Below are 14,191 nucleotides of genomic sequence, written 5' to 3'. Positions count from 1 at the left end.
CTCGACTGACTATAAGGGGTTGTTTGGACCGCTACACTCCATGTTTTGCTGCTCCGCTCCACAATTTATTTGCAAAACAGTCGAAACTCCATCCACTCTGCTGCCTAAAAACGTGGAGTTGGAGTGAAATCCACCATTTTGGTGAAGCGGCAAAATAGGTACTCCACAAAACTTGTTTTCAGATGTAAACGTGGAGTTCAGGGTTAATTACCCACCAATGCCACTCGTTATAGAGAAAATAATGTTCTGTTTTCTCTTCTGTTCTTTCCTCCCAACACATCTTCTTCCTCGCACGAAAACGAAGAGCAGTGGCAGCCTGCACGCGCGCCCGTGAAGCGGCGGCGAGGACCTGCACGCGTGTCGGTGGCCTGCGCTCGCGCACCCGAGAGGCGGCGACAGCCTGCACGCATGCCAGCAAGAACAAGCGACCATGGTGGAAAGGAATAGCTCAAGAACAGGCAGCCATGATGGAAAGAATTGCTTAAGAATATGCGGTCTGCGCTCAATAACTCGGCTAGGGGGAAAGGAACCGTGGCCATGGTGACCTGCCAGCGTGGAAGAAGCGTCGCTTGCGAGCAGGGGCAAAGCTAGGGGTATGTGTATCTGACGTGTGCGTAGTATATATATAAAATATTTACCATAAAAAGGATGTTGCGCTAATAGTTTTGTAGATTTTGTTTTTTTGTGTGTGTTTAGGCTTATGGCCTCAAGATCTACCTAACAATTTTTTGAGATAGTATGTTAGACAGACAATACGATCATAAAATCGATAATCCAACGCTCGATCACTCGGATTCTTCAATTGACATGACTCCGAAATGCCGCTAGAGACTAGATTGTTGGGTGTCGCCTCGCGAAAATGACGAGACGAACAAACAACTTTATGGTGGGTTCTTAAGTTTTTTACAGTCGAGAGGCAGGAAAGGATTGAGGTTGATCAACAGCTCGATATATATTATATAACTGTTTGTATAATCACATGTGAGAACTGAAGATTTATCCTTACAAGTATAATTTATTTAATTGTTTGGTATTATGTTTTTTAAGTGGATGAATTATGTTTTTAAGTGGATGAATATAACATAATTAAGATATTGGTTATATCTCTTAGAAGGTCTCAGCCAAAAAGTCATATAAACTATCAGTATGACTTTTTCATATATTTCTATTATAATTTATGAATAGTTTTAGCTTATCTTCAAAATTTAAGACTTATTGTTTATGTTTTTAACTTAACGTTGAAATTTAAAATTTGTTGTGTAATCTGATTATATATATATATATATATATATATATATATATATATATATATATATATATATATATATATATATATATATATATAACTTTAGATGACACACCCTATAGTAAAATCCTAGATCCGTCACTGCTTGTGAGGCATTTTCCAACACAATCTCAATTTCCTAGAGCTAAAGTTGGGTTACAAGCTAAACACATCAAAATATTGTAAAACTCTAGAGTAGAGCCACTGCATGGTGGAGTTGGTGGGTCAGAGCTAGAATTGGTAGAGTGGAGCAGTTCCAAACACCCTCTAATTTAGCTTTCGATAGCATAAGTTGTACATCAACAAGAATGGGCAGTTTAGAAGCTTCAAGGTCCAAAGAAGGAAAGATACTAAGCACTACAGAGTTCTTAGAGTTTTCACAGGCTTAGAAAACTAATGCTTATTTAAGAACATAAATTAGGAAGGAAATTTTTTTATCTCTAACACACATGAGAGCTGCACATCTTTATATTAGAGAGAAAAAGAATAAAAACCTTTACAACGGGGACACAAACGCAAACAAAAGAAAAACCAAACAAAAACAAAAGAAAAGGATTACAGGAAAATTCAATGTCTAGTTTATGCCCGTACACACAGAACTTGCATGATTGCAGTGTGGTACACCCCTACATCTAATATTTGAACTGATAATGAATATGAAAGCTTGGAATTTACTACTACTACTTCAGTACCTCAAAATTTTCAACAATTTGGAGGACAAGAGAAGAAAAAGTACACATTGATAGAGTAAGCATGCAAAGTAAAACGCCTGTTATTTAACAAAGCTAAACATGTGGGAATTGGCATAATGCTAAACATGTGGCATCTGGGAAGTTTCACAAGTCAGCACTTTAATACTGCCTGTATTTCTGTATTCTAGTTCTGCTAACAACTGGGAAACAGTAATGCTCCGCTGTTACGAGCAGAACACTTAAAAAGTTAGCATGGAACCCTGAATTACGACAACAAAAGAGTTTACCTTGATAATAGGTGAAATGCTTGTGTAAACATTAAAAGTTGAGTAATCCTGGCTCCTGAGTGCCTGAATAGATGATATGCTGTCCATGGATACCCGTGATTATTTTCTAAAAATAACGAGAACTGGGGCGATCTGTCAAAAGATCATGGATACCCTTGAATCACAGGAGAAACATCTTCTTGATGCCCATTGAAATAGCACATATCAATAGTTCTATAAACAATTGGGAACATAGGACTCGGAACTATGTATCCAATAGAAGTTGCTTGTTCCCATTGATAATTTCATCATTTCTCAATTCCTTGGCGCCAACTAAGGATCTTTTGTCATCATAAACACCGTGGACTTTATAATACCACACCATCTTTGATACATCATCCTGCGGTGAACTTATTTCCTGACGTTTGATAGTCTTGTGAAGTTCACAAAAGAACTTTGGATCTTGCAGCTTAATATACTCAAGCAATATAAGTTCATGGTGTGGCACCCAGTTCCTAGGGAAAGGTGTGTAGTCGCACGTTGGAATCGATGACATGCGCGCAAATTGTACACCTTCAATAACATCAACTAGCCCCATCCTCAAAAGATCAGAGTATTCTGGTGCATCATTCCTTGTGCTTTCTCTCAAAGGACGGCTAAGATCCCGTGAAGCAATCTTGTAGACCTTAGCTCGAGACTTCAGTCTATACCTTGCCGCGTAGAGCTTTGCTAGTGAGCTCCTTATGACATAAGCACAGAACCCTACAATCTTCTTCCGGTTATCTGCATACCTGTACCAATCAGCCATTGTCTCAAGAAACTTGTTCATCTGGGAATTAGTGTGCGCCTGCCCAGAGTACAGCATCGGTGAGCACGGCAATGGCTCAGGATCCCTGTCCCCCTTTACAAGCTCAAGCTTCCTGAAATGCCTTATGCACCTCTGCAGGCTCGCTGTTACAGACAACAGTGTTCCGACACCCTTCTCGCTGACAATGTTCCCTCCACTGGCAGTATATCGTAAGGTTGGGTAGATGACCCTGCGCGTGATCACATGATCCAAGAATTCAATCCCCCTTGTGATATGCTCAATTTCCACCATCGAATTCTCTGGCCTTAAACCAAATGTTCTCTCACAAAACTCCATCAGTTGTCTCCTTATGTCAACTGCATCCTCCCTCGGCCCCCTGATCCCAATTAAGACATGGGAACCAAATCGAAGGAAATCCATTTTTCTTGTCTTCTCCTTCCCAGCTGATGGGACGAACTCAGGCCAAGCGGGATTGTGGCACCCATCATCACCTACCTCCTTCCAAATTGAATCATGCTTGGATGGGCAAAAGTACTGGTTAATTTTCTCCTCCATCCACCAATCCAATTCGTTAAGGCACACATTGGCAAGCAAAGGACTGATTATCCCGCAATGTCCATAATTTGGCACGTGGCGTGCCTGCTCTGGAGCAAACCCAAAGAACATCCTCAACCAATATGGGTCAGGCTTAGGCTCATTCTCGTTAAGCACCTTCTTCTTCCTGCTCTTCCTGAGCACCTTCCTTTTCAGCCTCTTCTTGGTCAGCCCATCGAGGTCCTTCTCCATTGGCGGTACAGACCCAGGCCTGACAGGAGCGGTGAGCGCGGACTTGAGTAACGACAGCACCTTACGGTCGGAGACGGCCTTCTGGACGCATGACAGGATGGTGTCCGGCGAGAGCCCGTCGACCACCGCCGTGAGGTCGGCGGAGACGAACCAGAGGTAGGCGGCAAAGCGAGACCGAACAGAGCGGATGGCGCTGTGGGGCCCGCGGCCGGGGCGGAAGGCATGAGATTTAGGGGAGAAGCGCGGCTCGAGGACTGGTTCAAGGAGGAAGAGGAGGAGCTCCTGGACGACGCGGTCCTGGAACGGCGGCGGCGCGTCCGCGAACCGGGCTTCGAGCTTGCGGCGGGAGATGGGGACGGTGGAGGGCTTGTCGGCGGGGGAACGGAGGAGGAGGTGCGTGGATGCGCCCCAGGGGAAGGCGGGGTGGCGGCGGAGCGCGGAGGCGCGAAGGCGGAGGAGCGAATGAAGAGTGGGGAGCGGGACGGCGTGGCGTGGCGGGAAGGTGCCCGTGGCATGGGCGCAGGCACGCTGGTAGGAGAGGAGCCAAAGATCGAGGCGGGAGGCATAGCCGGAGAGGTTGGGGAAGGGGGAGGGGAGCGGGTGCGCGAACGCGCGGCGCCACAGGGATGAGAGCAGGTCGATGGGGTCGTGAACGAGGAGCGCATACGGGTCGGGAAGGGGTCCCTCGTCGATCGCTGAAGGCGGAGGAGGCGCCTGACGCGGAGCGTGGCGAGCAGCGGAGTGGTGAGGGTTGGTGGGGAGAAGGCGGCGGAGCACCGCGCGCGGCGGCATGGCGCGGGAGGTGACGTTGGGGAATTTGGACGAATTGGTGGTGGGTAGTCAGGTAGAGTGAATGGATCGCACTCGCACAGCGGCACAGCCGACCGCGGGGGTGGCGGTGGTGGGGGGTCGGTTTGTCTAGGCTAATCACAATGATCATTTCATATCACTCTTTCCAACACTGTTATATTATTAAGAGTGTCATGAAACTAAGTCTCTCAATGTAAAATTTTACTTCACTATTTTATAGACTAACATATTAATTAAATGTTGTAACTAAACAGCCAATAAAAATCAGTAAAATATATGAAGATGAAACAAATCACTTTCAATGAGTTTCACACGATTTTTAAGACCTTGTAAACGGGTTGACATGATTTTATCCCTATAAAAATCAATTTCATCAAATTAAACTTATTTATAAAAATCAATTTCATCAAATTAAACTTATTTATCTTAAATATTATTTCATGTCATATAAAATATTAATGTGGCACACTATTAAATATGCATAAAACCATCATAAAACTACTATTATGAATAGCCTTAGCTCGCTAGCGCTTGTCGTGTACATCTCCTTGATTTGTTCTGCTTACCCATTATATCTATCTTTCAAACTTTACTCTGCGAATTTATATTTCAAACTTTATTTTGTAAATAATATAATATATAGTATAATATATAGTGTAAAACAGTGTTTTAAATATCCATATGAATAATCTGGACATACGCAATACGGTGGGTTTGATTTTCTAAATATGATTCACTTGCGTTCTTTCGTAAAGAAAACACGCTTCGCGTCACGGGAACTACTACAGATGGCAACATATCGTGTGCTCAAACCGATACCGTACTCACATGCGCATATTAAATCTAGAGCGTCCATTACACATCCGATGGCAACAGCCAATTTTGCGAAATACTCCTTCCACCTCTCCCCACCTCCCTGTGCAATTTTCGCGAAAACCCCCTGGACGCTTCAGCTAGTAGGCAGCGTGATTCTTCTTCCTTTGCCTATCGAACTGGACACAGGCAACGAAGCGCCGCCCACGATCACACCATGGACACACCAACAGATGATGTCCCTGGCGCCGTCCTAGTGCAGGACGCCACCACCGGCCTGGCGTAGGTGGCTGCCTCTACCTGGGCGCAGATCGCCGCCACCACCGACCGGCTGCAGGTTAGCGTCGCCGACCAAGCGCAGGTAGCAATGCCCCTTCTCCACCTCTCTCACACTGTGGCAGGAAGACATTGTGACCTCTCATTTTGGTCGTTCATGACTAGGGAGGCCAAGTTTCGAAGGAGATGAACAATTTGGCAGCTCGTCGCCTCTCATTTGATGTTTGGTTAGATGAACCACATGTTACATCAGTTGATTCATCTTCTCACAGTTTAAGTACACCAACAAAGACTTCATATATTCCCCCAATGGTTAGCTGAGAACACTTTTGTTCATTATTTTGGCATGCACAATAATACTATATAGTTATGACAATAACCAACCCTCGTCTTACATTGCAGTATTCGTATTTCAAACCTATATGTGCGGATGAAACGAAGCCTGTTGTTGGGATGTCATTTGATTCTACGGATGATGTGGAAGAGTTCTACAAAGCATATGCGAGAGAAGGCGGATTTTCAGTTCGGGTTGGTTCCCAAAATTTGTCTCTTAATGGTCAAATTGTGAACAAGCGGTATTTGTGTTCAAGAAATGGTTTCAAGAGGAAGAACACAACAGATGTACCCACTAAGAAACAGAAGAACATTGCCGAGTCAAGATGCGGATGTGATGCACATATTTATGTTAAGCTGGGTACAGATAAGAAGTATTATATCTCTTCAATGGTTGAGCAGCATAATCACACACTTGTCTCACCTGATAAAACTCATCTTCTCCGATCAAACCGTTCAGTTATTCAGAATCTGCTCTTTTACCATTATTCAGACTGTTCAGGATGTTCAGGATTTTCAGGCTGTTCAGCATTGTCCCCTGTTCAGGATATATGCACAGGATTGTGAATCACGATTGCCTTCATATATATGTTCAGGATGTTTAGGCATGTTCAGGTATTTTGTAAATATGAGCACAATGCTATTTTCAGCAGTAATAAGGCACAGATCCTTGAATATTTATGGGGGCATCCATTTGCAACTCTGGACGGTGGCGGCGAGCTGCTCCTGGCCCATTTGCGCCTGAACCAAACGGTGGAGGGAGCTAGATGTAAAACTTTCCACGCCAGCCAAGGATGGTGGGAGGAGTTCTCTGCAAAATTACCGGCTGTCGTTGGATGGGAGATAGATGGCCGAGATTTAATATGCGCATATGAGTACGGTACCGGTTTGAGCGAGCACACGATACGTTGCCACTACAGATGGGTTGGATTTGGATGGAGTCTGATTTGTTTCAGTGTGACGTTTGATTTGTTTCAGTGTGCTCCGGTCAAAACACTGAACGGATGTGTACACAAACGTACAAAAGCTTTATTATCATCGAATTGAACAAAATAGGCAAAGTGTTTAGTTACCACAAATGAATCCCAACTTGGACACTAGATACGTAAACACCACTACACCAGGACAGAGTACATAAGACGTTTTTGCAAGACATAAAACTATACATGCAATATCCGCTGATGTTCGGCAAATCCCTACAAGAGGCTGCACTCGTAAAACAGGGCCAAGCATAGTGTAGAACAAGAACAGGCGAGCAGAAATACAACAAAGTTGCCATGACGCCTGGCCGGATGTCAGCGGAGTGATGTCTGGCCGGCGAGATGGAGCAACGCCTGCTTGTGGTAAGCCGTGCGGAGCTTCTTGTACTTCTGCACAAAGGTTGGAAGGTCGATGTCCTTCTCCAGGAACTTCTGGTGCAGCTCCTCGGACTCCTCATCCAACTTTGCCATTGATGCTGAGGAAACAACAATATGTTTAGTTTGTGTGACAAACACCTTACAAATTCAAATACTTGGAATTACATATTACTTTTTGTTGTTGTTGTTTTGAACCGGTATTGAAAAAGTTCGAAAGGCTAGCATGATCATTATGCCTGAACATTGACATGTAATGTACATTGTATCCGATTCTGAATCAGAAAATAACCAAACTCAAATACAAGTATGCAACTGGTAAGAAAGAAACACAGGAACTTCACAGGAAAAATGCAGGAAGAATGGAAATTTTAGCGTTCCAAACAGGCCGTCAAGATGTTATTGTTCAGAATATTTACTTTGGAGCTTGTTGAGCAGTGCGGCAGGGGAATAGGACCTCATAATATCATCCTTTTGCCTCTCCAAATCAGTTAGGCGGTCTTGAGCAGCAGCCAGTTCCGTGGTTCTAATTATTGTGCACTGCACAAAATTATAAATGCAAATGAAATTTCAGCAAAGAAATAAAACGCCAAAAACATAAGAACAAAATCAGAAGAAAGCTTTGCAGTAACAGTATTACAAGGTTGTCATTTCATGGTATTATATATTTTATAAATTATGCATGATCATTTGGTTTAATAATGAATAACAGAACCACAATGTTTGTTATCTTTCTTCATGACATAAAGGTGACAGTGCGGCACCTGATTCCTAAGTTCCAAAATCCGCTGCTCCTTTTCTAAATTTTCCCCTGTAGTTTACAACACCAAAGAGAGTAACAATATGTTACATATATATTATTTTAAGTTCTGTAAATCAAAGGGTACTTTTGAAGCACCATTATTTTTTGGAACCAATTCAAACATCATTTAAATTTAGACAAACAGAACGTATAACTCACTTGCAAGTTGCAATGTCTCTTTTTTAAGCTCATCACGCACCTGAACATTAAGAAAGAGGTCACAGTCAGCAAATACAAGACTTCAGTAATTTCCTATACGGGTACGCCAGAGATGAGGCATTGAGAGAAAAAACACTAAACCAGATAAACAGCAGCCACGTCACAAAATAAATACTTGCAAAACAACCACCAACACATGGATGAGGTACCAGAGAAAAGATGAAACATGTGCTAAAAACTTAAAACTTAGCCCACAAGAGGATTGACAATATGTAAGCTTTCAAGGATTTTGTACTCTAGAAGACTGTAAAGAAGAAATAATGAACAAAAATAGTAGCATTGGAACTCTGACATCATTAACTAATCAAGAAGGTTTCAAAACTGTATCCATAACCAGTGTTGTGAGAATATCCAACTGGTGAGGATATCCAATATAGACGAGGAAACACTCTTAAGAATCACAATAATATTGGAACCACTGAACCCAAAAAAAAACTAATTTAGAAGTTCAAAATCCAAAGGAACCTCAACAATAATAATAGATGAGGAGACAATCTTAGGCGCCGCTTGGTTTGTAGGATTTCAAAGAATTCCAGATTCCAGAAGAAAGCAATTCCTATGTTTTGTTGACGTCAGGTGTCGTCTAAATTGGAGCGATGTATCTCACCGTTCTTTAAGAAAAAACTTGCTTCCCTTCGCAGAATGCAGAAACAAAAAAACATCTGGTCCGACCCAAAAAGTTTTCACGGATGCCCAAGGTGACATGCCCGTGAAAGAGAAAACAGAGATAAAGGAAGCTCAAAGAAACAATTGTGTCTTTTCCACCAGCACCGAAGCAAGATTTGCACCGCTGCAATGACACCGCATAGCCTATCTCGAGTTCTCTTTTTCCAGCTTCAATGCGGATCAAGTGCCTAAGCGAGTGTAAAATGGACCTTCTCAAATGGAACGACGTTGAGGACCTGCCCTTGCCAGTTAGAAGTCAGTGGTGGATTGTATTATGAATAACATTCATAATCAATATGAGGGCACTAGGCCAACCACCGTAAACAAGTTATTTCTGCCAACACAAGAGCCATATCACTCAACTCGGCCGTTGTACTCGAACGAGAAACTTATGTCTCCTTAGTATTCCAAGCAATAAGAGAGCCACCCATTGTTTTCAGATCGTCCGACTAATCGCGATTAGTCGGGCTGATCGGTACTCTTAGCTCGATCAAGGTGTTCGATTCGATCAGGTAAGCTGATTATCCATATCGTCCGATTAGTCGACGATATGGAACAATTAATTGTCTGGTTAGCGATCAGTTGCGATAATTAATCAGGGTCAGAGTAGTCCAACAGTCTGTTTGAATGGCCCATAATTAATATAGCTAGCCCCCCTAGATCCCCCCGTCTCTTCGTCTTCCCTGGAATACCTGCAGACAGTTACATGTACCTGGAGGCCAGGAGCCCAGGACAACTGCTTTTCTTCTAGGATTGGTGGCTCCCTTCACCCTTCTCTCTCCCTCCAACACCCTTCTCTCTACACTGGCGGCGCAGACACACAGGGACTGGAGATGAGCACCTCGTCTGAAGGTATATGTCTGAAGTCTCCCAATCTTTTCTCATTTTGTTGTTCGGTTTAGACTTCAGTTCAGAGTTTCAGACTTCAGAGCTCCTGTCTTGACACTCGATTTGACGTCGCAGATATGCATGGTGGTGACAGACTTGTTGCTGGTGTTGTACTGCTGTTTTGGACTATTCATACTGTTGTTTTGGACTATTCATACTGCTACCTTGTCTACACTCTATACTTGTGCTTGTCTTGAGCAAGTCTCTATACTATATATATATATATATATATATATATATATATATATATATATATATATATATATATATATATATATATATATATATATATATATATATATATATATATATATATATATATATATATATGTCCTAGAAATACACAGGACGACCAGGTGGACGATTAGAGTCGATCAGGAGCGACTAATCGCCCTGATCGTCGCCTAATTGCGACTAATCAGTTGATCGCCCAGTGGCATTGATCAGACGATCTGAAAACAATGGAGCCACCAAGAAAAACACAAAATGCAGAAAGAGATCGACGATCAGAGGGATCACTAGCACAAGTAGCACCACAGTAGGCCTGGAGCTGTAAAGAACTTGTGCTTGGAAAGAACAAAGAACACATAGTCCCACAAAGATAACATAGCGAAGCAAGTGACTATAGTAGAGCTAAGTGGGGCCAAAATAAACTGACTAAGATATTCACAGAATAAGAAATATTAGGACAAGTGACACCAATATAAACAAGACTCCCGACTATGTGACGATACCGGGTAGGATCAACAAGAGGCTCACCATCAGTGGCACAAAGATGAACATTGAGCTCCATGGGAGTCTAAGAGAATAACGATCAAGAAAACCCTAAATGTACTTGAGACAAATAGAAGCCCTCAAACGTGGAGACCTCAATCCCAAGAAAATAACAAAAAGAGCCAAGATTAGATATAAGAAACTCAGACATGCCTTCACAAAGGCAATATACTGAGGGTTATATCATCAATAAAAAGAAGAGTCTGTCCACAAGTTGATGTGTGCACAATAAGAACAAGATCATCAGCACTGACAGAAAAACCAACATCAATAATCATAGGAAAAAACACTAAAACTCTGTTTTGCCACTACACCCATTTCCTATTCCTATAGTTTTTTCCTTTCCTGTGTTTTTCATTCCATTCTAAACAGGCCATAAAAATGTGGGTTATGTTGCGGAAAGGACTTTAGCATCCTCTGGTGAACTCAGCATCACAAATATAAAAAGTGGTCGTGCAACAGAGCTTACATTGTTCTGGGTTTTCACTTGATCAAGTGAGTTAAAGAATGCATTATATGCCTCTCTGTCTTTCAATAGCCTTTGTAACTCCTCAATACTGCATAAAAAATATTAAAATAGCATGATATAACAAGGTTGTCAACTCCAGCCAAATGATGCATCATCCGGAAAATTAATATTGTGCAAATACATATGCTGTCAACAAAGAGAATTAGCAAACACAGCACAAAGAATCAGCCATGCATAAATGGTCAATCCAAAATTATACAACATTTATCAACTAGTTCTCCAACCTACACCAAATGCCATTTTCTAGATGACCAGATCATCTATACTTTTATTACCCTTACAATCACCCTACAAGCCGTTCACAGATATGAGATGCCAATCCATAACATAATGGTTGCCCTAGTATAGTGTTAAGGTATCCAAATTAGAGAAGTCGTATGTTATAGATCTGGAGACAGTTTTGGTAAATGTCCCAGTTTGGGGATAACCCTAAGAGCATGCGCTTCATAGTAAAGGATGAGAAAGTATTTCAATGCAACATAATAAATATGTGATAGAGGAGACAATCTTGTATGCAAGAAAGCCAGAGATAAATCACTAGAGGGAATAAGACTGTGTGCTAACCTCTTATCCTTCAAACGGGCAATTATCCCTGCAGCCTCAGCAGGAGATGGTTGCCCACGGGATGAAGACTGCGGACTATCTGAAGCTCTTTGGTGTAGACTAGCACTAGAAGAGGTAGGGGTGGATGGACGTGAAGAGGAACCTACCACCGAGGGAGGGTACCAAGACTGCGTAGGGATGTCCTGGAAACTTGGATCTGCTTGCTGCTGCTGAGAGCTGCTATGAGCGCATTCAGCAGAGCCAATAGCAATAACCAAGAGAGCAAAATTTTCAGAACTTCTGAGGCATAATTTCTTATATGGCATCCTTAAACATTCAGTATAACTGTTAAGATGCATCCACAGGAAAATGACACATAGAAATTAGGTACAATTCTCTTATATTGACCAAAGAACTTTTGGACTGTGAGGGTGTACAAGGAGAAAAAAACTAAAACTAAGCACCATGGTCTTGTGATTGCACAACTTATTTGAAGTAGAAGGTTCCAAAGAAAACATGTACCAAATGCATATAGGAAATCAGGAATAGGTAAAGCCTAACTAATTTAAGCAGATAGATGAGATGCCAGGGCTTATAAAACATAGATAGTGACAACAGCCTAGATTGATTTCAATAATATCACCATACCCGAAGAGAGGAAATCTCCAGCTCATCTTATAGAGAAATCTGTATAGACAGAAAAAAGGTTAGAGATGTCAATTGATAAACTGATTGGTGATGTAATATGAGATGCTTGAACCCTTCTTATTCGTGAAAATCAAATTGACGACCAAGTAAATTTTGATTCCCATTCCTCGTGCGCATGCCCACACCAAACACCACCCCCATGAACAGCAGAGCAAAGTTGCCAGGGTCCACAACAGTGCACGTCACGGAGGCGAGCAGCAGGTGGCCAGACCTATACAGATTCACCAAGGAGATTGAGGTGGCCGTCAACTACGGAGCTCACTGCTCCATAGCCTCGGATCCAACCGCGCGACAGTCGCAGCCCCACCCGAGCCAGTCCCTGTGCGCGTCGGCATCGGTACAGCACATAGGGAAGAGGGCGAGGAAGATGGGAGATGGATGAGGGCGAGGTAGAGGACTCACTTGAGCTGCTTCGGTGGCGGAGCGACGCGACGGTCTTCGGTGGAGATGGAGTGGGGATCGAAGTATCGAACCCTAGCTGTGGCCTTTCCGATGGTGAAGCGTCTGAACTGAGAGAAAGCTACGTTTACGCGGATTGCAATTAGGTTGAAATGGTCAAAAATGATTCAATTCACGCAACGTTTCAATCCTTGAATTAAATTCTATTCTAATAAACAATTTAGGCCATATCAATTAAGTTAATTTAATTTTATATAAAATATATTTGTATATTATTATTAGCAAGATATCGAAAAATTTATGTATTATATTTTTATTATAGAGAAGTGAGGGGAAGGGTGTTCTATAAGTTATAGAGTGGAAACAAATTGTACTGATATATAAAATCATTTCTCATCCTCTACCTTATGAATTCTGGAAAGTGGTGGAATGATAAATTCTAAGCTAAATAAGTTATTTTATTAAGTAAATTTCAATTCCTTCAAAATGAATAGATCCAAACGTTCTGCCATGCTAATTCTTGGGAGCCAAACCAATTCTTAGAAAATGATTTAATTTAGGCCAATTTTGGGGAACCAAACAGCCTGTGATGCTATTTGGAAGATTCCCTAGGGAGTCACACTAGACAGATTCAGACATTTTCATAAATAATGATAGCTTGCAGATAATTATCCCATTATTTTGCAGAGAAGATTCTAGCTTACACATAGATTCAGATTGTTTCAACTTACAGTTTCAGACAATTATTCTAGAAATAATCTAGTTTATCACATATTAAGACTTTTGCTTTACAATCCAGTTGGCATAAAAAGCAGCAGTTGTTGCTACTAACATAATGCATCTTAATAGAGCTAATTTAATTCGAGTAGCACCAAATGCCAACCAAGCTAATAATAAAAAATAGTGTCTGGGGAGAAAAAAATACATTGCATAAGCTTATCACACATGCATTGTAGCTCCATTTTTCTTCTCAAATTATGCATTACTTCCACCAAGAACTCTACAAGTAAGCATAAGAAAAAACATTAGCAGCTAATATAAATTGGATAAACTGGAAAAACATTGGCGCAATGTAGTATAAACACTAGCACTACATCACCATGCTTTATTTTCAACTTATGACTTATATTGAACCACATGTAATTTAGCTACATGCAATTTGCATAGATAGGCAGACAATCAACAAATCACTAGATATGGGTTTAGCATACTTCTACCTAATAACCCTAACCGTTCGGC

General features: G+C 41.8%; 2 protein-coding genes across 5 annotated transcripts; both read right to left on the bottom strand.

Annotated features, from left to right (window-relative positions):
- Window positions 1-1,714: 1,714 nt before the first annotated feature.
- Window positions 1,715-4,721, bottom strand: LOC103631821 (Intron maturase type II family protein). Its single transcript, XM_008653562.3, has one exon. It carries the CDS (start codon window positions 4,627-4,629, stop codon window positions 2,509-2,511), a length of 2,121 nt encoding a protein of 706 aa, XP_008651784.1. The 5' UTR covers window positions 4,630-4,721; the 3' UTR covers window positions 1,715-2,508.
- A 2,346-nt stretch (window positions 4,722-7,067) lies between these two features.
- On the bottom strand, window positions 7,068-13,111 carry LOC100284677 (uncharacterized). 4 transcript variants are annotated; one of them, NM_001157572.2, is made up of 9 exons: window positions 12,956-13,099; window positions 12,765-12,872; window positions 12,494-12,532; window positions 11,867-12,082; window positions 11,243-11,330; window positions 8,386-8,425; window positions 8,189-8,235; window positions 7,844-7,964; window positions 7,068-7,525 (listed from the first exon to the last, which is right to left on the bottom strand). In NM_001157572.2, exons 3-9 carry the CDS (start codon window positions 12,517-12,519, stop codon window positions 7,365-7,367), a joined length of 699 nt encoding a protein of 232 aa, NP_001151044.1. In that variant the 5' UTR covers window positions 12,520-12,532; window positions 12,765-12,872; window positions 12,956-13,099; the 3' UTR covers window positions 7,068-7,364. The 4 variants fall into 4 exon arrangements, with proteins under 4 accessions (NP_001151044.1, NP_001399991.1, NP_001399990.1 ...); XM_035967794.1 differs by having other exon boundaries at window positions 7,077-7,525; window positions 11,867-12,085; window positions 12,956-13,111; NM_001413062.1 differs by lacking the exon at window positions 12,765-12,872 and having other exon boundaries at window positions 11,867-12,085.
- Between the last annotated feature and the right edge of the window lie 1,080 nt (window positions 13,112-14,191).

Source organism: Zea mays, chromosome 1 (assembly GCF_902167145.1).
Source record: "Zea mays cultivar B73 chromosome 1, Zm-B73-REFERENCE-NAM-5.0, whole genome shotgun sequence".
Lineage (NCBI taxonomy): Eukaryota > Viridiplantae > Streptophyta > Magnoliopsida > Poales > Poaceae > Zea > Zea mays.
This window is presented reverse-complemented; position numbering and strand designations above follow the sequence as displayed.

What these genes read in the sequence shown, in the direction of transcription:
- LOC100284677 (XM_035967794.1), bottom strand. Translation starts at nt 12,519, where the DNA reads ATGAGCTGGAGATTTCCTCTCTTCGG. An exon ending in AAGTGAAAACCCAGAACAAT is followed by an intron (nt 8,426 to 11,242) that starts GTAAGCTCTGTT and finishes CTTAATGTTCAG; the next exon opens with GTGCGTGATGAGCTTAAAAA. An exon ending in ACTGCTCAACAAGCTCCAAA is followed by an intron (nt 7,526 to 7,843) that starts GTAAATATTCTG and finishes TTGTTTCCTCAG; the next exon opens with CATCAATGGCAAAGTTGGAT.
- LOC103631821 (XM_008653562.3), bottom strand. Translation starts at nt 4,629, where the DNA reads ATGCCGCCGCGCGCGGTGCTCCGCCGCCTTCTCCCCACCAACCCTCAC.